The sequence below is a fragment of the Aplidium turbinatum genome, chromosome 3 (genome assembly GCF_918807975.1).
Source record: "Aplidium turbinatum chromosome 3, kaAplTurb1.1, whole genome shotgun sequence".
Taxonomy (NCBI): Eukaryota; Metazoa; Chordata; class Ascidiacea; order Aplousobranchia; family Polyclinidae; genus Aplidium; species Aplidium turbinatum.
In genome coordinates this window covers 44308443-44335483 of record NC_137474.1, presented here as the reverse complement: position 1 = coordinate 44335483, position 27041 = coordinate 44308443, and the positions used below count along the sequence as shown (strand labels likewise).

Sequence of the window (27041 nt, the reverse complement as noted above, 5' to 3'; positions counted from 1 at the left end):
GACGAGTGCTGTGAGATGATAATATTCTTGAATTGAAAATTCTTCTCCATCCTAGTTCCCTTACATACTCTTTGGTATAACATATGATTGCAATCAAAATGTTTTCAGGATGGGCATAAAACGCATTCCTCTATATTACTTTGTTGAGGATTTGCGAGCTTTATTCAATAGCTTCTGAGCAGAGTGTAGAATTTTAAAGAAATGTTTTTGGCCATTAGTGAAATTGCTTTCCTTTTTAATGGCAAACCATTCTGGAATGTAAACATTCATAATATAGTCCACACGTTCCACCAATACAGCTGACACGTTAGATGCAACATATAAACGTAGAATTCTACTGGCTGTGTTCAACCATCTTGAGTGGTTCATCATACCTGGACTCCTATATGCAAAATGAATTGATATATCTCCACTTTTCACTGCTCTGTGCATGTGTAGAAGATATTTTTGGTCAGTGCTGAGGTCATTTTCATCAATTTCAATCTCTGGTGTCAGAACTGCTTTGTATATTTTACAACATCTGGTTGTGTGACAGTGGCTAGCTGCTTTATAATGGGCCCAGTGAAGCTATCAGGTCTGCTAGTAGGCTATTGCCATATCCTTTATAAGATGCCTAAGAAGCAATTCATTACTATGGAGTAGGCATATTAACCATTGAAATGGCTTTTGGAAATGATCTTCCAGGAGCTTTATCACGACGCCTTTTTGACCTGTGTTTATTGCGGTTCCATCACATCCTGCCATTACATTATCGTAGTTAATTTTACTGGATCCAAGATATTCAAGAACCCCGGTAGCTATTGACACATTAGATCAGTTGGCTGCAGTAAAATGACCAATGAAATGATAACTTGGCTTCTCAAGTAAAGTAATGTGTTCTGCAACTGCGAAATGTTGTCGAAGTCGCCCAGTAATTTCATTTTGTTTGATGGTTTAATCTTTTCGGCCATCAAAATATATGCTTTGCAAATTTATGCACATGATAGGCCTACTTTCCATTTGAGTTGTAAACCTCATTTTTTTTTCTCGCTCTTCTCACTTTGCTTTTATTTATGACTGATTGAGATTCGCTATCCGTTACAACTCCCGCATCTTGTAGAAATGATGAAGCAATAAGTGCTGCAGACCTATCTGAAATACCATATCTGAAGTACGATCGCATGATTCAGCAAATACTACTAAACTGGTAGTAACCTTGCTTTTTCTAGGGTTTTTCGAGGCAAAACTGGGTTGATAATCAAAATCTTCGCATCGTTCTTCATTGGATGACAAAGTTTCTGAGCTTGAATAAGAAGTTAAAGGTGTTTTAACCAAAGCGCTATTTGTGCCTGCTCCTGGGTCTTCACGTAAAGAACGGAATTGTTCTGATCTTGCGACTCTCCTCGGAAAACGTTTAAAATTAGATTTTGTGGCCGATTTATCATGTTTATCAATCACCAATATGCGAGTTGTTCTTTGATCAAGAAGGAACTGTTGTTCTGTAACAGGGACAAAATTTTCCTGCGGGTAAGTACATTGCAGAAAATTGGAACACTTAGGCTACAACAACCGATTTCAAATATTTTTGCTTTGCAGATTCTTTCATTTGGTCCAAATTTTGCTGAAATTTAGGCCCACCTCTAGAATTTGACTTCAAATAGTTATTCTTTTTTTTTTGTAACTCTTTATCATGAATATGTACTGATGTTCGTACCTCATTCGTATCATCCTGCAAAGTTAATGAACAGAACATAAATGAGCGTACAGCGTTAACACCATCTCGCCCTTTTGCGACAAGTTTGTTTATTGAGCAATGACAAAATAGCATCTCAAATTGGTGAAAATTCAGCATTTTGGTCGTCGATGCGGGGGCAGTAAACCTTAAGCTTCGAACATGCCTTTACATAGGAAAGTTCTGGGTACATCCCACTTACAATTTATAACTAGCCAGTAGAAAAATTGTAAAATTATAAATTATAACAAAAATTATGTTAAAACGGAAAGTGAAATTTCCCCTTTTTTTTCAAAAAATTGAAAGTTTGACCCCCCTGCGGGGGCAGAAGATGCACCCCAAAACTGATGAAATTTTGCACACGTAATTTTTTCATGCATGTGCCACTTTTTATGACTAGCCGTTTTTGAATTTCGAAAAAAAGTCAAAAACGGCCCACCCTAGTCTTCAGTGAGCGCATCAACACTTGTTCAATCGACAGATCAGTCCAAATTCCGTTCCAAAATCGAGCGCTTCGTCGGACAACATGACATCTGTTGAGCGTGAACTGTTCATGCAAATCTGGGAATGTTGATGGGAGGTCATTCATTATTTGCAGATAAAGCCTGGCGCTCTTTGCGTAGTTGATATGACCTGTTGCAGCAAATAAATTCAACATTTGTACAGTAGCAGCTAGATGATTTTGCCAGTTATCAGTCCTCTCCGCAGGAATGAATAATTTAACGGTGTTGATACAGCGGATATATTGTACCCAAAGCTTGGCTGTACGGGTAAGAGCACCAAGTCTACTCATGATCTGTTCCATAGCACTGTTTAACTTCTCCAATACTTCACAGTTGTGGATTTCATCAGGTGGGATCTCATCATTGATAAGATTGTGGTAGATGGCCTGGTTTTTCAAATCGTCTTCCGATATGATCTCTTCTTGTAAGAGTCTGCCAATGATTGTTAATTGAAGAGCACTTTGTAAGAGAAAATGGCCTCTTACTGCGCTCGCTATCGCCATGCCTGAAATCATGTGTTGAACCGCATTTTCACCATAAACCACTTGCAAGCATTCTACAATACCGGATCCTTTCATTGTATTACCAATGCTTCCTAAGTAACTTATCAAAGTGTGGAACCCTCCAAGACGGCAAAGAATCTTCAGGAACTTTTCTGTTATTATTTCTTCTGCTTTCAACTACAACGGCTGGTCGAAGGTGATGCATGGTGTTCCCGTGTTGGCTTTCCTCGACTGGTCAATCACAAATGATAATGTTGAGTAAATACAGCTGTGATCATTTGGATTTAAATTCATAATAGGTAGAAGGGTAACGTCACACTTTCCTGGGTAGGTACCTTTGCGATACGTCTGCATAAATCCCGACCAGTTTGGTCTGGTAACATCAGAAAAAGTAAACGACATTTCCCAAAGAAGGTCAATGTTCTTTTCTAGAGTTATACATAAGTGAAACTTAAGTTCTCTGATAGCACAGAATTTTGAAGAGTAATTACGATATTCCAATTATTCTTGTGACGTCATCATGGCGTCACATCCAAATTTTTTTACCAAAATGTTCTCACAAAGCTACAGATTGCGATATTTAAAAAAACAAATCAGAAATCAGTATGGAAGTATTACAAAAAATGATTATAGTTCATTTCCGTTAGGGGGCGCTAGACGCAAATTTCAAATGCCCCCCATTCCATTTGCTCAAAGCCGATTGAAGAGGATTTTGGATATGATGATCTACATAAAATTGTGCTCCTTTTGGTACCAAATTTGTTAAGTTACGAATTTTTTCCGGGTTGGCCCTTTTTTTGAGCTTAGATGACTACACTATTAGGCCTAGGGGAATCTTTAGGCTAAACGTGTTACGCGTTGTTTTTTTGCATATTTTTGCAGTTGGTCAACCCAACTTTGATTTTAATGGGTGCCGCAACTTTTTGGATCACGTGATCAACCCAAATTGGGGATTTCCCCAGAAATCACGTTTCAACTCTTTTTACGGCATTTTTGTGCAATTACATATTTGATTTTTGCATATTTTTACTTAAAAAGCACACACAAATAAGTGAGACAAAACAAACACAAAATAATTTGACTGATGGCGTCATTATGACGTCATCATTTTTTTTTGATTTTTTAACCGATTTTGGTCGTTTGCTATTGGTTTTAGTTGGAGTACCGGTTACTAGAACCATTTCACAATTCCCAAAAGTAGTTTCGTCATGATTGCATCTTTTATGACGTCATAATTACATTATTAAGACTAGAAAACTTGAAATTCAGGAACCAAATGTAAGTTTATTCCGAAAAAAGCGATTAACTACTATCATTATAAGTTTGCAAATGCTTAAAATTTTGAAATTGCAAACAATAACAATAATACCAGTACAGTATGACGCAATAATGACGTCATCGAGGGTATAACCAGAAAAGCAACTACCAGGGGTGAATTTCCCTTTTAGCCATGCCACTTCAAAATTTAAAATAATATGTAATTATGATCTACAAATCAAATGAATAGGCCTACACGACACCAGATTATGCAATGTCTGAATCTTAACACTGTCAATTCAAGATGAAAAAATTAGCGGTTTTCTTCCTCTTTCGTGATCACACGAGGAAATCTCAGACATGTCCAATGTTTGATTGCTAAGAGCTGTATCTAACGATGTAACAACAATCGTAGACAAGTTTGGATCGACTGAAGTTATCACAGCTTGTTGAACCAGTTGATATAACGCAGTTTTGTTGCTGTCATTTTTCAAAAACTCAGACCAGTTGAGAGAAAGACGAGTATTACTTGTGACAGCTACGTAACATCCAGATCGTTGCTTGTTTGTTGCAGAAGATTTGATGTTATTTTTCAGATATGCATCAAAGACAATGTCAACACGAGCACATTGTCAAAAGTTTTCCAGACGAGTCGATGAAAGGGTTGCCAAGCTCTTCAAACGTTTGTACCAAACAAATGAATTCTTCACGAAACCTCTCGTGATAACCTTTACTTTCTTCGTGATGTAGCCATTGGAGTTTTTTGTCACTAAAGCCAATTTCGTCATGACATTTTGTCACCGTTTCTACAATCATTGGTTGAGAAATCATTCATCGTTTTAAAGCTTCTTCGTTTTGAAACAAATCTATAGTACCTCCTTTACCTTTAACAATGGCATTGCACTGCTCATGATTCTGGTCAAGCGCCATGGCAGAAAACCTTTAACCGGATTTTGTAACCACAAAATTCCCTTCAGCAAAATGTGTCTTCAAAGTGGAATCAATATCGCGAATGTGAACTGATGTCCAACGAGCATAAAGGTGATGATTTAATGCAAAAAACCTAGGGCAAATGCTTTTCAGATACTTGCAGCACATTTTCCAATTTTGCAAGTGATAACCCCGATAATTGCTAACCGGACAGACGTGTGCTAGACAGGTTTCCCCAGTCCCAACATCCAACATTGACCCTCGCTCATCACGGCTCCAACGCTCACAATGCCTGTCCCGAGCAAGCGATGGAACTTAAGAATGGCTAACTGGGAGTACTACAGCCTCCACAGCAATGAAGCCACACAGTATATCCCATCCCAACACAACAACAACAACGTGGAAGAAGTCTACCAGGACTTTTGTGATGCAATAACATCAGCGGAAAAACCCTCCATCCCCGCGGCCAACAAAAGAACGACATGCCGTGCTGGGATAAGGAGTGCGAAAGCCTCTACTCCGACTTTCGCTACGCCCCCCAGGGCAACGATACCACAGCCCTATTGGCAAGGCTGGACTCAAAGAGGAAGGATTGCTGGACAGAAGCTGTTGAATCAATCGACTTCACGCACTCCAGCCGCATAGCATGGAGTACATTGAACAACCTAACTGGTAGATCACGTGCCTCTCGGCAACAACGTCCGGTTTCAGCAAATTCCATCGCCTCACAACTCGTGGAGAATGGGAAATACAAATCGAGAGACCGGGAATCAGACAGATCCGTCTTAGAAGAAATGAAGGACCTCTGGAGGGTAAACCCCAGACGGGAACAACATCTCGGGTGATTTCACCCATGAGGAATTTTCCGCCGCCCTCCAGCACATACTGTAAAACCAGGTAAAGCCCCGGGCCCTGACCACCTATGCCCGGAGTTGATACTCCATTCTGCTGCCTCCTTAAAGTCTTGGTTAAAAGACTTCCTTTCCTGCTGTTTGTAATTCCTAATCCGAAGCCCACAGGGGATCCGAAGAGCTAACCCCCAAACTCACTGCTCTGCATCCCTTTCAAGATCATTGAGAGACTCATCTATGCCCGTGTCGAACCAATAATAGATCCGCAGCCCCTCCGTGAGCAAACTGGTTTCCAACACAGACGAACAACCGTAGATCAGGTCACACTTATGACCCAAGACATTGAGGACAGTTTTTCGGCTATGAAGAAGGCTGGCGCCGTGTTTGTTGATTTCACGGCTGCCTATGATACCGTATGGCATAGCGGCCTTACCTGCAAGTTACCCCGTCTGCTTCCTGACAGACACATGGTCCATATGATGATGGAACTTGTGCAAAACCGCAGTTTTACCCTCACAATCAGTAGCAGTCGTCGAAGCAGACTACGCCGACTTAAAAACGGCGTCCCACAGGGCTCAATCTTGGCTCCTCTCCTGTTCAACATATACACCTATGACTTGCCCCCCACCATCTCCAGGAAATATACTTACGCAGACGACCTAGCACTCCTGCACTCAGCGTGAAATTGGCAGTCAGTGGAGAGGAACCTCAGCCAAGACATGTAAACACTATCAGCATACCTCCAGAAATGGAAGCTACAGTTCAGAAAGGCAAAGACAGTGTCGGCGGCCTTCCACATTAACAACCGGGAGGCACAAGGTGAGATAAACATCAACATTGATGGGGAGCGCCTGCCCTGCTGTGCCGAACCTACTTATTTCGGGATAACTCTTGACAGGTCACTCACGTACCGCCGACACTTGGAGTCACTGCGCAAAAAACTTTCTACACGCGTCGCACTTTTGAGGCGATTGGCGGGTTCTGGCTGGGGAGCTGATGCCAAAACTCTTCGTATAGCTACCCTAGCCCTTGTTCATTCCACCTCCGAGTACTGCGCACCAGTCTGGTGCCGTAGTTCTCACACCAACCACGTTGATACCGCCATCAACGATGCACTGCATACTGTGAGTCTGTGACTGGATGCTTGCGTCCCACTCTGACGGACTACCTACCCATCCTAGCAGGCATTCAATCCGCTGAGCTACGTCGTAAAGGAGCCACGATTTCTCTCGCTCACCGCGCTCTGGAGCCCGACCATTCCCTCCATGCAACACTCAAGCAACCACCACCTTCAAAGCAGCGGCTGAAATCAAGACGCTCCTTTGTGTCTGCCACACAACAACTACTTAAGAACACAGAAGAACTTGGTTTAAGTGCGGAACACTGGACGAACCACATGTGGAACACGGAGTGGCAAAACCACACCTTCACGCTCCGTGACTTTATACCCGACGCTGATCCCCGTCCACCAGGGATGTCCCTCGCAAGGCTTGCGTGGGTCAAGCTTAACCACCTGCGAACTGGCGTCGGCCGTTTTTGTTCGGACATGCACAAGTGGGGCCTGGCTCCTTCACCAGAATGCGAGTGTGGTGCCACTGAACAGACCGCAGACCATGTCATCCACCATTGCCTAACCCACCGGCCTCCACACGATGCGCATGGTATGAGGGTCCTGGACGACGAGACTGCTGAGTGGCTGAAGATTTCCTGCCCTCCGATCTAGCCTGGAAAGATCTGCTCATACGCCGATGATGAGTAGTTTTTTTGGTAGTTACATTCATGATAGGCCTATCACTAATCAACCTGTATAAAATACTAGTTATTGCCTACCAACTGTACTAACCTGTACGAAAACATCTGAAAAAAAAATCGCAAAACAAAATTATGACGTAATTCATGATGCATTGATGACGTCATATTTGAAGAGGGAATTATTATTTTAACATTGGTAACTTATGTAACCAAAAAAGTAACACCAACAACAAACAAGCGACAACAATAAGAAAAAAAAGAAAAAAATTAATGTTATGACGTCACAATGACGTCACATAATAAGATAATTTTTGGTGATTTTTATCTCGTGTACTTTGTAGTGGCAGTCAGTCCAAATATAAAAAATAACGTATCTAACTGCATAGAAATGCGGTGAAAAGAGCTCAAAATTGATTTGGGGGGACTCCCTGATTTGAGGGTGATCACGTGGCCCAAAAAGATGCGGCACCCATTAAAATTGAAGTTAGATTCATCAACTATAAAAAAATGCAAAAACCAACGTGTAACACGTTTAGCCTAAAGATGCTCATTTTTGCCCCTAAGGGCTTGCACCAGCAATGATTCAGCTGTAATAAATCAATGTTATAACGGAATTTTGTTTGTGAGAAAGTTGCCTGTGACATAAGCTTTCTGAGCCTTAGCTCTAGAGGTGGCAACGTGAATCTTTTGTTGTAAACCGAAGTGTTTTTCCACAGAGGCGGGTTTAGTCTGATGGAGGGCCCGGGACACTTTTAGATCGGGGCTCCCCTTGCAAAAAATATTAAAAACTATCTCTACGTCTACAGTAGCATTAATGCAGCACTGCACTACACAGCATTTTGCAGAAACTTCAAAGGCTGAAAGAAAAAAATATAGCCTACCACAAAATCACATTTTTCACGTCTGGGGCCCTTCAAAAGGAGAGCCCGGGGAACCTGCACCTGGATGGTGGAACCGATCGTTTATTCAAGATAAGACCTCTGCTTGATGAATTTCTCCACAATTTTCAGGAAGTCTATTGTCCACAGAAGCACATATCTGTGGATGAATCTATGCTGAAATTTCACGGCAGGCTAAAGTTCAAGCAATACAATCCTTCGAAGAGGGCACGGTTTGGACTAAAGCTGTACCGACTCTATGAATCAAGTGAGAGCGTGGCATAAGAGAATACTACACGGCACAACAAGCTGCCTTCATAAATCAAATTAGTGGGGTAACTCTCGGTTGGTGCGCTTTTGCCGCGCGCTTTTTCAATTTGTCTCTTGCGAAGTTGAAGCTCGCACTTGCTCAGTCGCTTTCATGGTTACAGTACAGAGGTTTGCACTGGTAGGTGCTGTTGGTAGATTTGTAAGATTTTTTACTACAAAGAAAATGTTCATTAGGCTAGTTGTACGTTCACTCAGTCTTGATGAACTAGGGTAGCCTATTGTCAGCAAATCAATGAACTTCAGCTCAGTTTACATTAATCTGTTCATTGGACTAGTTGTGTAGCCTACGGTCACTCAACTAACTAGGGAACTGTCAGCAAATAAATGAGCTTGTAAAAACATTTTCTCTTGTCTTAATTTGTAGTTTTATACAGCCAGGATCATTTGCTGGCAAAGTAAGGTAGGTACTAGCTGAAAAGTTACTTTGACATGTGAACTAGGAAGCTATGTGAAACTACTGTGCTTTCAGTTTTTATGAATCGAAGAGTGTACCCAGACAGCAAGTCACTCGTTTCTTTACTTCGATTTCAACGTCTGTAGACGTTGAATCAATGAAAAACGTCTGATTTGCTCTCTGGGTAATTTTAAATTTAGAAATAGCGAAAGTTAAAGATCTAAAACCAACTAACCATTTATAAATACTTTTTTTAATAGGTTACAAAATACACATTCAAGACAATCACTCAGTAGACTTATCATGGTAAAAACGTGTTCTGTTGTGTTAAAACTGGATATCGAAAACAACTGAATGATATTGTTGTGGTTCCAGAAAAGCATCCAGTTTTTAGCTTTCCTCAAACCAAAGTTGCTTTGTGTCAAAAGGGGATTCGATTTGTCAATCGAAAAAATTGAAAGCCAAGTAAAAGTTGTGGGATATGTGCAAAGCATTTTGAGTCTAAATATGTTAAGATTGGCAACCGCACAACATTGCGATGGGAATTGGATCCTATTCCATCAATTTATGGTGAAATACAAAACATTCCCTCCTCGGTATTGCCTTCATCTTCAACCTTCAGAAAACCACCTTCAAGGCAAACCAAATTAATAGATCAAATAATTGACTTTAAAGTTTGTCATGAATTAAGAGATTTTACCAATATCGATACAAGTCTCTGTCCCAAAGATTACAATTTAAATCTGGAAGAAAGTAAGGCTACCTTTTATCAACTTGAAAACTGCAAAATTTATGACATTCCTGTTGTAACAGAGACTATTGCTGTTGATCGATCAATGCATGTTAAGCTATTTTACAAGTCATCACCTATACCACTGCCTGATTGGTTTAGACAAGGTGGTGTTTATAAGCTAAAAAGCAAGTCTGTTTTAGAAAACTTTCCATCCTATATACACAACACTGCAGAAGATAAAGATCAATTGCACCCTCTTCTTGATGAACTGACCAGATCAAGATACAAGAAAACCACTGATGGTCCAAAGTATTCTGCTAATCTTTTGCAGTTTGCACTTATTTTGAGGTACACTTTACTCCCAGCATACAAACTGATGCTGAAAAACTTTCCTTTGCCATCACTGAGTTTATTAAGTAAACTGAGTAAAGGAGGGATTGAACCTTTGAAGACAGCAAAATTATTACTTTAGCAAGAAAAACTTGACAAAGAAGTTGTGCTTTTAATTGACGAAATGTATCTTCAAAAAGGTGTTCAGTATCACAGTGGGCAGCTTGTTGGAAGTGATCCAGATGGAAATCTATACAAAGGAATTATGACTTTTATGATTATAGGTCTCAGAAAAAATATACCGTTTGTAATTAAGGCTGTTCCTGAAATAACAGTTGAAGGAAAATGGTTAGCATCTCATATTGATGAAAGTATAAAATGTCTTCATGAAGTTGGGTTTAAGGTACGTGCCATTATATCAGACAATCACTCCTCAAATGTTGCTGCATTTGCAGATTTATATCTTAAGGCAGGGGTCCGCAAATAGTGGGTCGCGACCCAAATTTGGGTCGCGAGACCATCCACAGTGGGTCGCAAAACGGTTTAAACTTACCGTAAATATAACTTGTATGGCAAAATAAATACAATCATGTAGTCTTTGATGTGCTGAGTTTCGTACAATTTTGTATGCTGCAAGAAAATTTATACTTTTGATTGTAGTACAGTGGTTAAGCCCACGGTTAAAGCCTGGAAGACATCTTGAGCCAGGCCATGAAAACTCTCTCAGCTTATCTCCAAAACTGTCGACTGAAACTCAGCGAATTAATTACCGCGTCACGATCGCGGCGTGCGAATGCCGATTGGAAGTGGCTAGACAGCTGTCTCAAGAGCTGAGTTGCGACAGCAACATCTCTGCGCAACTCATCCCTGGCTCAGCGCCGGACTATAGTAGCAGCTGCTACGGGCCCCGCCCTTCACAAGGCCCCGCGCTTAGTGAGCAAAACATTTTTTTTTTTGCAAAAACATGTTGAACATAATTGGTAAGTAATTTTTGGCTTGCAAACTGGAATGGGATTGGAGAATGTTATAGTTGTAGAAGTAAATTACTAGTCCCAACCTTTATCCCTTCCTAACTATTGCAAACTTTAAAAACTGGTAGTTTTCGCCTGGCGGCAACTGCCGGATCGAGTGCCACGAGCCCACGATACTAATCCTAGATATTTTGAGATGCAACTCTGCAGAACGATGGTCCGCAAGAACTGATACCATTAAGGTCGTTAAAGAATATTTTCCTTCTATAAAAGAGGCACTGGATAAACTTGCGAATGACCCAGAGCAAAAGGCAGAATGTCGACAGCAGGCAAATAGACTCCTCGAGAAAATGGAGTTGCTAAGCTTACAAACTAGAATCTTAGTGGATTTTTTGGAATAGCCTACTCGGTAGGGTGCGTCATGTGCCCCAATGTTCATATTTTTTGTATTATTTTTTTTCAATGGTGAGGTTTCACTGAAACAGCAATAATATGAAGTTTCAGCAAAAAATATTAATGTTTAGGTGCTCCACATTGTAGTTGAAAATACAGGAATTTGACCCCCATACTCCATAAATACCTTGTTTTAACTCTATCATATCTGGGCTTTTTGAGACGATGTTTTTCTGGGCAGGGGCACAAAGTGCCTTAAAGTTTAACCGCTTATAACTTCTTTCAGTTATGAACTAGAATCTTTCACCGCTGGAAAAACAACCGCAAGGCCTTTGAGCGTTGAATGATATTAACATGTTTGTAATACATATCATTAAAGTTTGTTAATAAACGTGTTTACGAACGCGGGTCAAATTTGAAAGCTGCCTGATTTTTATAATAAAGAAACAAGTCTTTCGTTTTTCCCACTCTCGTGTCATTTGCCTTTTTCTAGACCTCTTTTTTGCTGTGATGGTCAGAAATAAAAACAAAACTCAACTGAACTGTGAAGACGTATTGTCGCCTGATTAGTTACGCTTGGCCGGCCAAAAAACAAACTATGTCAATTCGGTGATTACGACGACGTTTGACAGCAATAGATTTGTAGGGAATCTAGCGATCTTTTGTGGACGCACATATCAAATCTATATGCTCTGGTGAAAGAATCTGCACTAATTATGTTCCTTATACCTTCACACTTGAAACGAAAGTATAATTTATTGCCAAGTCGTGTATATTGACAAAACTTTGATTTTTGTGCATTGTTTTTCTTAGCGTGCGCAAACTTCAAGGTTACCTTAGTTCAGCTAGAACACAAAAATTGTGGTTTAGAAAAAGGTCCCACGTTACTTATGAGATTACCAAGCCTAACAATAAAATGCCACTAAACGATAGCACGAAATGTGTGGGAATTTAGACATTTCAGTCTGAAATCTTGCAAAAATTTCTAGATTGTGCCACCACAGTGTCAAAGTTATATTAGGAACACTGGTACAAAGGTTGCAGTAAAAATCGATCAACCAGACATCTCTCACCAACCACAATTTACAAAGCTCACTCTAAACTATTACTTACATACGTTCGACGTCTGTTGATGTTGTGTATGTCTTGTAAAAGCGGCGCGATCATTTCGGTTACAGCTGCACAAGCTAACGCAAGGCGACGCACGAAAAGGAGACGCTCATAATAATTTGACGTCTACTGGCGTTGAATCAATGCAAATAGGGTGATGTTTCTATCAAAGATTCAATTCTGCAAGTTGGGCACGTGCCATGCGCCGGCGCGTAACACCAGTGAATAAAGAAACAACAGGAGAAAACTTTTGCTCCTAAAAAGAGCAAACTGCAAAAATGTTTCTGACAAGGTGTCATAAACCACGTTGTATTTCAAAAAGTATCTGAGATACAAATTTTTGAGTAGCATCTCCAATATGCGTATGAACTTTGTGACAAAGTCATAAAATTTCAGCTTTTTAGAATAGTTTTATCGTATGGTTCTCAGCGTGTAAAATTTCGTAAGGCATGAGATGCTCTCGCCCAGACATGAAAGAGTTAACATAACACTGGTCTACACCAGGGGTGTGCAACGTGCGGCCCGCGGGCCAAATGCAGCCCGTGAAGAAAAATTGTGCGGCCCGCAAAGATGTGCCAATTTTGAATTGTGTGCGGCCCGCGAAAGGTGTTTATAATTTAGATTAGTCTGGTACGTGTGAACAGTTCATTGTAGAATGGATTATTGTACATTTTGCACCTTCTGTTAACCATCAGCACAGTTGGCCATATTTGTAAAAGGGGTGGACAAAGTCTTGAACGAAACGGAAGAGCTTCTGTCACTTCAGTCAATGAAGGGCCCGACAACTGGTGCTGACATCTTCACTAAACTAATTGATGCTCTTGACAAGTTCGAACTGGACTTTTCCAGCTTATGCGGAATCGCAGCTGATGATTCTTGATCCATGTCCGGAACTGGCATTGGATTCATAGGTCTCTTGAAGTCTGCCTTGAGGGAGAGAAAAACCGATGATGACAAAGCAATTTTTTATTGTAAGTTATCATTCGCCAGCAAAACCTGTACGAAAAATGCATGAAGTTCAAACACGTCTTGAGCCCGGTTATTAAGGCAGTAAATTCCAACCATCGTCAGCTTCAAAAGTTTCTGGATGATCTCAACACAACACATAAAGATCTACTGTACTTTTCCGAGGTGCGTTGGTTAAGCAAGGGCTGCATGTTGCGACAATTTTACGAACTGCGGAAAGAAGTTGTGAATTTTTTGAAAGTTAAAGGGCACCCAATAGCTGAAATGGAAAACAAAAATTGGATATGCGATCTAGTTTTCTTGGTTGATATAACTACATAACTACACACCTGGATGATCTCAATACAAGACTGCAGCGACAAAATCAGTATGCGAATGAAATGTATGGTCACATAAAAGGCTTTATGAACAAATTATAACTTTGGAAAGCCCACATACAGACAGGAAATTATTTCAACTTTCCAGCTTTGAAAGATTATGGAATACATCTTGAGAAGAAAACTGAATTTCCAGACCAACTTGAAAAATTAATTAGGCCTATTGTATGAATTTTTGGCTCGTTTCAAGGACTTCAAATCTTATGAACATTTGTTTGATTTATTCTCTTCGCCACTCAACACGGACAGTGACAAAGCACCAGCTGATATCCAATTTGAACTGATTGATCTTCAAGAGAAAACGGATTTGAAAGAAAAGTATTTAGAAATGAATCTTGGCGATTTTTACCGAAAACATCTCAACCAAGATGACTTTTCACACTTGAAAACATTCATGGCTTCAAAAATGGCTCTTTTTGGCTCAACGTATTTGTGCGAACAATTTTTTTATAAAATGGGTGTCATAAAATCTCAATATTGATCGGTTCTGACAAACGAACACTTGGAAAATGGACTTCGAATTGCGAGCACTTCCATAGTAAATTTTGAAAAAGTCGTCGGGAAAAGAAGCCAGCTGTAAGTTTCTCACTGAACTCGTTCAAAGTCGGTGTGACAATAAATTTGAATAGCAGTTTTCTTCAGAAATTTATGCGTCTTAACTTATTATTTCTGCAAGGAAACCCTTAATAATGCCATATGAATAACATGAATAACAAAAAATCTACTTTTTTGTGCCTGCAGCTACTAGAAAGCATGTGTTAAATAAACGTGCGGCCCGCGGTTTCACCCAGATATTTATATCTGACCCTCTTGTAACAAAGGTTGCACACCCCTGGTCTACACGATTTTTGCTCTATGAATTTTGAAAACTGATTTAGAGTAATTTTGGGGTGCTGAATCCGAATCTGACCTCAGATTTATCCTATCACGTCAGGTTTGTGAGATATGATAACAGCAAATTGTTACTTTTGTCAAAAGTGGAAGATTTGACGAACTGCGTGTATTGCACATACATATTTTGCTATATGCAGAAATCCAGGCCATGTCGTGCATAAGTAGCTGAAATACACCGACCAAATATAATTTGATACCAATTTGTTTTCTAAGCAACATTATTAACAAGGCAGTAATAACAATCTAAAAGGAAGGTTAAAAGTATAACTGACCCCCTTCCCCTTCAAAGGTTTGCATGAAACTACAAAATTTTAGCAGGCCTATGGCGATGCTTGTACAATAATCTTACTTAGACTGTTTTGGCCTGTCTAACACTAACCATTCGTTATAGCACTGCATATGTTGGTGGTGAACGCAATGCCAAATCTTCCACTTTTGACAAAAGTAACAATTTGTTGTTACCATATCTCACAAACCTGACTTGATCTGAGGTCAGATTCGGATTCAGCACCGCAAAATTACTCTAAATCAGTTTTCAAAGTTCATGGAGCAAAAAATAATTCTTTTTTTGTAGACCAGTGTAATATATGGATTATGCCTGCATTGTGCTTGGGCAATTGGGCATGTTAAATGTTGATGAAGACTTGCAGTTTTTGTCAGTCGGGGAATTATGTCATTCAAGGTGGCTAACACTTGCATGTAGGCTACTTCGTAAATACACTCATGCTATCAACCCTTCCAAAAGTTTTATGATCTTGTCTGAGTACTGCATAGTGCATCAAGGTTTGCTTCCCACCTTGGTTTGAAATAAAACACCACAATTCATTGTCTGATGGGTAAAAAAACTTCAACATGCTGCAAAGAAATCTTCCCAAACCAAGAAGTAAAAGAGATTTCCAAGAAGGTTTTGGAACGCAATGCATTTTTCGCTCACTCTGAAAATGTCATTGTTGAAATGCTAGGTGATGAAGACTGCCAAGCTAGAAGAGCAGCAGTCCAACAAATCTATTCCTTAGGTGCACAAGCACAGGAAAAGCAAAGCAAGAAACATGTTGGCTCCTCACAAAAAGCAGTAGATGAAAATCGAAAGCCGAGAAAGGAAATTTCACCAGCCGTGCCACCTGCAATATGCAGATTTCTTGTGCCACAGCTATTCCTTGTGCCACAGCCACAGCTACTAAAGCAAAATCATACCACCAACTTGTGAAGCTTGGCACAGTTCATAAGTCTGAGCCACCTATCATGAGATCGCTAGCAGATCAACAGCTTGACAATGTCATTGACGAACCTCTGCGGCTGGATTATCCTTGCCACAACCAAGCAGTGGAGTGTCACGTTAAGCTAGTGACTGTTAAAGCAAGCTTATATGCTGTAGGTTTTGAAAGAAGGGATGGACTGATTCGTCAGAAGGTGCGATCTCGTCAACTTATGAAAGAATTCAACAGCAAGAAGGAATTCCCACTAGATTGACATGTTCACCTTTTTGTGCTGGTTGCTAAAGTCTCAATGTAGCGCAGGTAGTCTAGCACATGCAGCAGTATGGAGTATATCAATCTGTGTGCTGGTATGTCCTTGGCAATGATTTCATGGCAGATCCAGTCTACCCATCACCAATTATGTGTACTAATTACAGTAGCCTATATGTTTTATGCACCTGCACTTTGAACAGTCCAGTTAGTAACCCCCAGGTCGTGCAGTAAAGTTGTTACTTGCTACTGTGTGTGTACAAGACATGAGCACCATATTGTACTGTATTTCCAGTCACACTACTGTACCGTTAGACCACTGCCTACATGCTCTAGATTAACCCTTGTATTCTCTGCATCATGTGTAGTGTGAACCGTATATTATGCATACCATGCTGTATATTTATTGCAAATGCAATAAGCAAAAGTATCCAAGTCATCTGTGACCTGCATCAGCATATGCAGTACAGCATGTGCATTTACCCATTACCTTGTGCCTGCGCTACCGTTTTGTCCAAAACATTGTCAAATATACGTTTTTTGTCATAACTTTTTTTTCTAGTGAAATTAAGGCAAAAAATCCTCATAGAGCAGATACAAACATTATGATTCTGCATCGTTTGATACCAAACTCATGTTCCTAGCACCAGCAGTTCCAAAGTTACATCCGATTTGAGAATTTTGGGGATATTCCCCCATAAAATGGGGGAGTAGAACTGCCAATAGGTGGTACAACTCCCTGAAACCAGTTTTGTTATTGTTTTTAGCCAATTTGTCAGTGGTCTAGACCTCCCTTTTTTTGAATTAAAAAAAAGTTTTTTTTTCAATCCACCCTATTGTCAAGCCAACAAGGGGATACAGGCAATTGAGATGTGGAGCACCTAAACCTTGACCAAATTTTTTGAAATTTGTAATTTTGCTTTTTTAGTCAAGCCTCACCCACAAAAAAAATTAATTTTGTTTTCAACCATTTTTAAAATTTTTGGGGGCATACGACACACCCTACTACTCGGTTAATTCCAGGCAACTCAAGCCATTCTTCAATGCCTTTTTTCGTGCTTGTTGCTTCTGCTTTCTTCAATGCCTTGCTTCGTGTTTTCTTCGTACTTCTTCTGCCTTTCTTCGTACTTATTGGTGGGTAATGCGGTACTTGAGTCAGAGGCGCAGAAGCTGACTCGTTCAGGATTACCGACCAACAAGCACAAGAAGAATTGTCCGAAATTGAAGGCGCGATAAGGATGTAGGCAGTGGCCGTTCAATTCCAGATGCAATAGATAATTAAAATCAATCACCTAAAGACAGATTCCGGATGGAAGTTTTCCTTGCAGCATTGGGCAGCCTACAATCTGCGCTGGAGCCACGTCGCAAAGCATACACATAATACAATTAAACACACGGTTTAATGTTTTTTGCGAAATCTGCATGACCTAACACCTGCGCAGATCCAAGAAGGTGCTGACAGACTTTTCGAAGCATATTCCCAGGATTTGCAAGATGGATTGAAAGATGAACTACCTCAGTTTTCAGAATTTGTGAAGCACATTGCTATTGATTGCTCCTCTCTAGAACTCAATTATTTTACTATTAAAGAAAACAATATTGACACCACGTTTCCTAACATTGACAATATGTTACGCATTTATCTATGTATGATGGTAACTAATATTGGAGAGAACATTTTCAAAGTTAAAGTTGATTAAAAACTATCTGCGAAACACGATGGGGCAAGAGCGGCTGCACAATTTAACTCTTTTAAATAATGAAAATGACCTTCTGAATTCAATGAACTCATCTGAAACAATTGCTAAATTTGAAAGAGATCAAAATGCGTCGAAAAGACCTTTAAATGATATTGTTGAAGTTTTATATTTCCCCTTGCAAATAAAACATTGCATTAGACCTTTGTTATTTTTGTTGTTGCAGAATGTAGATCAAATCTATAAAATATTCAATTACTTCCCGCTCATTATTATCATCAAATCAATCTGCTACAGCCCCCGCATTTGGGTAATCCGGCACTGCCCTGGCTCTTGTCCATTCCACCGCGTAGTACTGCGCCCCAGTATGGAGTCGTAGTGCTCATACTCACCTGCTCGACAAACGACATTGTTCCTTGCTCAAGTTGGTTGAATTATCACGCGAAATTGTTAATGTTATGCAGTTTAATTTGTTTTTGTCAGTTTTTTTTTTTAGAAAACCAAAAGAATTATGATCGCATTACTGCATAGTTTGCAATCGTTCTTAACTAGATTCTTCATATTTGTGATGCGTTCACCAAAAAAATACCAGCAGCTTCATTATTGATGGGATTGTAACTACGATTGAGCTCAATATAATCTACAACATGCAAATCCATCATAATATAAAAGATAAAGCATAAACATTTATACGATAAATATTAACGTTGGTTGGTGTTAAGATATCAGGTGTTGTGTAGTTATACTGTATATCCTTAAAGTGGCAATGTAGTCCTGAGGTCTGTTGCATGTGGCTTTGAAGTCAGTTTTTATTACTATTTTTTAGCCCAACCTGTTCAAACTTTTGCTTAGTCAACTTTAATTTTAAAGAAATATTGAAAATCCAAAATGCATTTGAAATATTTAGAAAAACCTTTGTTTCGATTTACAATGTTGAAATTATTTGCTTTGTTTCCACACAAAATCGTTTGTTTTGATTTCGTTTTGATATCACCAAACAAAGATCTTTTCAAATATTCCCAATCGAAAGTTGTAGAAACTCTGCAGTTTGTGCACTTTTACTTCTTCTACATTTTCCTGAACGAGAAACGGTTTCAGTTTTGATATTCAAATTCTTACTTTTATAATTTTTAAATTACTAAAAATTTAATTATTTAATTTCGGCTTCTTGGTCGTCTTGCTTGAGTGAAATTTCTGCATTGTATTGACTGATAAAAGCAGTTATTACGTCACTATTAAATATCAATGTAGAATGTAGATCATAGAGCTTCCGTAGAGAGTTTGTCTTGTTGAACCATAGCCATACGAAGCCGAGCAACGTGATCAAGTTTAACATCTTCAAGTTTATTACATTTACATAAACATAAAACTACGCAACAAATTAAGTATCGAACGTTTTCGACATCACAAGATGTCCTCTTCAGGAATAACATACATACAACTTAACTACATCTCAAAAAAAATACAATGGTTAACTAAATCTATAAACAGAAAAAGACAAAAACTGCACAGTACTTCTGACTAGCTCAAACTCAACGATATAGGCTCCACGAGAATCAAAGGTAACTGCATCAAAAGGTGTTAAACAGATCACATGATATGGTAGAAAGGCAAGGTGCGAAAAAACTAATTTTAAAATACAGAGTGCAAGAAAGACGAGACGCAAGCATACAATTGTCTGTTCAAAAGTGAATTGTGACGTTTTATGTACAAGGCTTCCAAGATCTTAGTTTGATACTCAGACCTGCCTCTGGACAAGATCTCAAACTTGTGATGTCGAAAACGTTCGATACTTAATTTGTTGCGTAGTTTTATGTTTATGTAAATGTAATAAACTTGAAGATGTTAAACTTGATCACGTTGCTCGGCTTCGTATGCCTATGGTTCAACAATGTAGATCAATTCAAAATATTTGTTTGTTTGTGCTTCAATCTGCATTAATTCAAAACACAAAAGTTTCTTGTTTAGTTTGGCATTGAAAGTACAGTAATAAATATGTAATAGGCTACTGTATAGCCTATAGTAAAGGAAATTTTCTAAAATTTTAGCTGATACTCGAAAATTGTTTCACGGAAACTTTAGCATGAGAACCTGCACTCCTGCAGTTGGACATGCTGTTGTGGACAAATCAAAGTTATGATTATGATAACTAAATCACTAAACCGCGTAATATCTATTCAATAATTACCGGGTTATCTATTGATGCAATCTTGTTTGCAATCATAGTGACCGCACGGGTGCTAAGTTGGCACCCGGTTAACACCAATTTCTTCAGATTTGGGATTGCGTTCGCCAAAGAAGAAGCAGTTTCATCATTGATGGGATTACTAAGATCGAGATCAACCTACAAAATACAAATGTATTATAGCCTAATATAAAACGATAAAGCATAAACAATTATATGATAAATAATAGTTAATGTTAAGTTACTGTTAATGTTAAGTTAATGTTAACCCTTAGAAGGTTGAGCTCCTGGAGTCTTGCTCAGTTTGGGGGGGAGGGGGGTGGTTGTCAAAATATTGAGAAATATTGAGGTGACTTATGACTTTTGGATTATTTTGCGATAGCGTGAGTTTACACATTATTTTTGGTAGAGTAATGAAGAACATGCATTGCAATGTTGTGATTAAATTTTTTTACATAATCTCAATTTGAATCTATTTGTTCATGCAAAATAATATAATAATGCAAAATAACATATAAATAGAATATGAAATATTTCAGAGGATGTGCTGAGAAATGCCTTATATCTCTCAATTTATAACCTCGGCAGCAATGGCCGAGTCGGCAGCAATGGCCGAGTGGTTAGCGCGTTGGGCTCGCAGTCGAGAGCCTGCATGTTCGACTCCAGCCACCCGCACTTGCTGTTGTTTCTCTGGGCAAGAAACTTTACGATAATTGCCTCTACCCAGTGATCGATTTCGAGTAATGGGTAGTACCAAATTTAAGTCATAAGTAGAGTAGACAACCGGAAACAGACATTGTCGTCGGCTGCAGCGTGGGTCAGGTGTACGTCGGAAGGCGTACACCGATGCATAGCGCTCAAGTCCGCTTTCCCGCAATGCAGGATAAAGATAAACAAACAAACAAACAAACTTTATTAGCTCAAAATTTCAGCTCAATAAAGGTGAATAAAAGTTAGGAAAAGTCAAGAAATCTCGTACTTGCAGCCTCAGTGGTTTTAGAGATGCAACTATTGATACAAAAAAGTTGAATAGACAGCCTCTCCCACAACCTTCAAAGGGTTAATGTTAAGTAATAATTAGTTAATGTTAAGGTAACAGATAAAGCTGCAAATATGTAAACACAACTGTAATTACACCCGCTAAGGAGGTACTTAATAAGCGTAATATTTCAGAAAGCAAAAAACATGTTGTTTTAAAAATTCGTAATCCATGACCAATGCTTTTCAACCTTTAAAAATACGGTAGGCTACGTACTTTCTTATTTCGCAAAAATTTCATCCGCATAAACCAACCAAAGTTAGTTTTCAGCTATTTGTATTCCTTGCTTGTGGAACAACAATGGAATTGTTTATTGAAACTATGCCCCTGAGCCGATTTTAAAATCAATGAAAATGCAATGGATCGATCTGTATTCCACTCTCTTTTACTTCACCCTTGACTGCTCTAAGCAAGTAGGCCTAGGCAGTTTCAGCAAAGTGAGCACGATTTTCGTTGTTTAGCAACAACGAAAATTAGTGTAGCCTACATAAAAGAATTACAATTGTTTTACAAATAAATTAAAAAAGTCCCAAAAATGGATACTTCAAAGTGAATTCGCATTAAGGCTGTTTGAATCAAACATATTTCAAAATTTCGTTTCGTTACCGCCTAAAATTATTTATCTTGATATTCGTTTCATTTCGAAAAGAATCTCTTCAAGAACAACATACAAATGCATTAAAACACAACCCAAATTTTTTTTTTTAAATCCAGAGATGTTACACGGTTTTACTTTTGGAGCGCTGCATTAAATTCATTTTTTCAATTATACAAATACCAGATAACCGCATACATACATATGGTCGTGCCAAGGAGTATGGCCAATTCATATTAATGTGATAGAGCTGGTTTAACCCATTTATGCCTAGCGTCCTATATGTAGGACACCTACTCAAATTAAAAATTTTCTTCGCACGCTCAGTTTTTAGATTAAGACAAAGTCAAAACACATAAATGAGTATTTTTGCAACATAGGCATACATCACAACATTTTTCAAAAATTTCTTTTTTGGTTGAGACTTGACATCATTTTCAATTTGCCTGATTTTGCTAAGTCTGAATTTTTGAAGGTGCATGTCGAATTATAATAATAAATCTGCATATGCAAATAAGCTTCCAAAAATATGTGTCATTGTCTTTATTCGTTATGTATCAACATATTTTACAGCAAATGTTTAAATTTAATTGGCAGCAAAATTTGTGAGAAAATTGGTTCAAAAGACTGGTGTCCTATATAATAGGTCGCTGGGCACACGTGTTAGCAAAATGAAGCAAAGGCGGCAATCAATTCCTACGCATCAAGCGGTATCAATAGCGATTCCCTGCGATTTCTACGCTGTATGACAAAATTATAATTGCCTAGCACGGAACTATCTAAGGCGGTTTGGGACCTTAAGGACAGGGGTGTTGATCTTAAAATAACATGGTCCATCCATAGCTGTGCTCCGCCTTATAGTGGAGGTGGTCGTAACAATTGTGGCCTCTGTTTGGCTGAAAAGCTGGCCATTCTAAAGACCGATAGTGGCCACCTTCTGAACAAGCGTTCTGAACTGGTGGGTTAATGTCGTCATAGAAACAAATTTAAACTCAAGTACAGTACTTCAAAATAAAATAAATTCCTTTTGATTTTCACGGGTTACAAACTTAAAAATGAATTTCATTTGATTTTTACAGGTTATAAATTTCATTTAATTTTTACAGGTTTTAAAAATTTCATGCAATTTGTTCAGATTGTTCCATGGTTATCGCATTTTGCTTCATTGTGATGTCACAGATGTTGGCATCAATTTGCTTGGTTTCAATCTGAGCATTCTAATTGAGGCTTTGTGGTAACGGATGTAGGTAGCCCTTTGTAAATCTGAGGGTTTTTTTGCAGATTGGATTATGGTTTTAATATTTAATATATTTTCAGGAATTACATGATTAAAGTTTTTTTTGCAGATTAAATTACAGTTATAATATTTAATATCTCTTCATGAATTACCGATTTATTGCTTTTGCATGTTTTTCAGAACTTCTGATGATCGGTTAAAGGGGAAACAGGCTGTTAAGGAGTCAGGTAGTAATAGCTATATTTGATTTATATAATAAGGTATAATATACTGTATAACAAGGTATGAATATTGAATACTTGTTATCATCTTCCTTTAGCTGTAATATTTTTACACAAGATCCTGTGTCATTTGGGTTACGTTTATGGTAGAATACCATGTCTAATTTCTATGTGTTAATTTAAAAGGAAAGAATGATACAATTCAGCAATGTTAGTTTGCGTAATGGTGATTACCTTAGAGCTTAGACAGCTAATGCGTTGCACCGAGTCACGTGCACTTGCTTATGTCGTGTCTGGTTATGGTAGCAACTAGTTTGTAATTGTTGTGGCAAGACTTAAGTAACTATACAGTTGTTTTGTCACGTACACACAACTCTACTTGTGCTGAGACCTATTTTCAATTAATTTACGTTTGCTGGTGTCTGTAGCTACTCTGCAGTACGTACACTTACATTACAAGCGTAACAGTAACCAAACATCCAACTCTATTTTATAATAAAGATGATCTGATTCCTACAAAAGGTTTTCCAACGGTTTTTGTAGTATTTATCATCATGAATAATATATTAAAAATCTAGAAGAATCAGAGCACCGGAAAGTTGTCATTATCAAGATGGCCGCTAAAACAGTATAATGACAATAATTCACTTAATATTAGGATTATTAGCAGTGGACTATAAATGGGCAATTTTTTGTTTTGCCTTAGGAACAGCTTTTTGTATTCCATTTAGCCTATCTCAACATAAAATGACAAAATTTTTGATCTGAGTTCCAAGAAAAAAGTGCGCAGGGCAAAAATTCAAAATGGCCGCCATGTTCTCGAAAAATCACGTTTTTAGGCATAACTTGGTCAGTTTGGGGTATTTTTACCTGGTTGTGGTGTCTTACCCTATGTTTGTGGGATCAGGCAATCTGTTTAAGCAATAATAAGTAGGCTTTGGTATTTACGTGTAGAGATATAATATACTTGACAAAATTACCCACTTTTTTGCGCCCAGCGATTTTGCACGGTTTGACCGCAAAACCCAGGCATTTTTGCTATTTCTTCTCTAACTTTAACGAGTTGACACGCGTGACACCGATTGTGTGTTTTGACATATAATATCTCATTGGAAAGATAATTTCAAGTCCTTACTATAAATGTTAGAACCTACTTTCTTAATACAACATATTTGAAGATGCAGTATTTTCAAAATGTGTACTTTTTTAACTTTTTTTTTTGTTAAAATTTTTGTGAGAATGAAGCATTTTACAAAAAAATACACCCATCTTTTTTGTAGAACCTAAAAAGATTTTTTTCTTCAGTGGACTTCCTAATGATATGAAGTGTCAAGGGAAAATCAAACATGAGTTATTCCTTTAGTACATACTTTTCTTTTAATTGTTGGCTAAAGTAACCACACTTTGTCAAATTTGAGCATTTTTTTTTTTTTGAAAAACACGAGAATATCAATAAAATAAGCATTTTGCAAGGGACCAGTAAATTTATAGATATTCTGCTACAAAGACAAAGTTTTATATCGCGCATCAAACAGCATCATTTCAAAATGATGCTGGGCTTTTCGCATTAAACCTCAAATCATTTTAAAATGATGCTGGGCGTTTCGCATCAAACGGCAAATCATTTTAAAATGATGCTATGCACGAAAGAGTTAAACTTATTTCGTGGTTTTTATTTCGATTAAAACCACGCAATAAGTAATTAATTCTCTAATTTTGGCTTATATCTTTAGGTTTTAGGTGGTAAGGAATTCACTAAAACAATTCAAAATGAAATTAACTCATTAGTTTAATAGAAAGACTTATATGAATCAAAACCAATAGTAAAACACTGGCAGTATAAGAGTCCCACACCACTTATAAAGTTATTTACATTCAGTTGCTTAATAAGTCCTGATCATCATCTTCATCCAGTAATGACTGATTGTAGGTATTGTCACAGGCATCAAGTTGGCGTTGTCCACATGCTGAGGTACAGGGTAGATTATTCCGCCTACAGCTACACCTGGCAGTGCTACAGGCAGTTGTGCAGTTGCAGTGGATAATCTTAACGAGGGCATCTGGGGCCGCATTCATGTCCGACTCTGTTGGCACAAACTGACTGCCTTTCAGTTTCCAACCCAACACGCAAGTTTCCACATCACTCTCCTGTCCTAGCCACACCATTATTCGATAGTAAACACTTAGACAGTGAAATTTTGTTGATGACTCAGTAGGTGGTAGGCGTTCTGGTGTCACAAATGATTGGGAAGAGACTACTTTTTTTCTTAGTACTCTGTAGCGCAATGACGAGAGGAAATCCGTCTGCGTGCCCCCAAAAATCACAGCCATCGCTTGACAACCTTTGTTCACAATAGATACTGCTGTCTGCTTTGGAAGAGGGAAGTAATTGGCACAGTCTTTCAGAGCAGCATCACCCTTCACCAGCTTGTGAAACACAGATTTCTTACCCACACCAAGGATTCTTGATGATGTGTCACATCCAGTGTAGGCATGTAGAAAAAGTAACTGGGAACATAATTCTTCGCCCATCACCATTTTCAGTTTGTTTATATATGATACACTTTGTCAGCATTTACCTTGTCGGAACGGAAATATAGATCTTTGTTTGCTTGTTGCACATAATGAAGAAGCAGAACCAACAGATCTGTTTCTTCTACAATCAACGTTGTCGAGTGTGACACTGCATTAAGAACAGCAGCCCTCACAATCGTAACATCAGCATCTCATGGGGCATTGATCACTTCGCAGCCTTACCCCGAAGTGTTTTACTGATCAGGTCATTCATTTTTTGTTTGTTCAAGGCTCTTGAGAGAAACTCATCCTTCTTTCCATCAAACACTGTCTCTTCCGTAAAGCTGATGACTGCATGCACATTCTTTCCCGCGCCTCTGGTGTGTGTTGTCCAATTGTCGGTCCTCCTAGGTACCAGACAAAAGCAACCGTTGCCCTTTGATAACGCCGAGTCGTAAATGCAGCATATGATTGTGCAATGGAGCCGTAGGTTTCTCCCCTCTTTCATGGTAGCCGCTGTAGTAGTGAATCCAGTGGCGTATCCTGGTTGGTTTTCGTAGGCATGCAATGGAAAGAGGGTCACAGCCAGTGTAGGGGGTCTGGGGGCATGCCCCCAGGAAAATTTTGCAAATTTGCTTTAGGTTTTATAGCTTTTCTTGCAATCTGAGCCTTACTTAGCTGATAATTGTTTGAGCTGTTTTGCAAAAAATGAGGTTTGGAACGCACCATGAATCCAATGTCTTAATTTTATATCTTTATCCTGCATTGCAGGAAAGCGGACTTGAAGCGCTATGCAGCGGTACGTGTATGGCCTTCAGCATACACCCGACCCGTTTTCTTGATGATCTTTTAAACTACTGTGCTTAGGTCTCAAGTATATCGTAGGCTACTATCTACAGTAGAAAACCGCAAGGACTTAAACTAAGAGGACCAAAAGAAAAAAAGCCAAACCAATGCCAGTCGGAAAACTAAAAAAGACCAAGCGTCCAAACAAAAATAGTCCAGCCAAGCACTTTTTAATAACCCCGAATTTCTGAGATTTGGCATTAAAAAGACCAATCTGGCAACCCTGTCTCGAAATCGTGACTTTTGCTTTGCATACAATTTCAAATCTGCGTGCCTTCGTTCCATTTGCGCCACGCTGTTGTAAAAGAGCGGCGAATAGGCAAATTGTATTATCAGCGCATGCTGAGCTCGTCTCAGC

The 27041-nt window shown here is 38.8% G+C and overlaps 1 protein-coding gene across 1 annotated transcript in view; it reads right to left on the bottom strand.

The window, feature by feature from the left end:
* The window catches only part of LOC145766853 (protein NLRC5-like), a 57725-nt gene that overhangs the window by 8885 nt on the left and 21799 nt on the right, over window positions 1-27041 (bottom strand). Inside the window, exon 3 of the mRNA XM_082578554.1 lies at window positions 20235-20390. Within this exon, the coding sequence (XP_082434680.1) occupies window positions 20235-20390 (156 nt within the window). The remainder of the gene's footprint in view (window positions 1-20234; window positions 20391-27041) is intronic.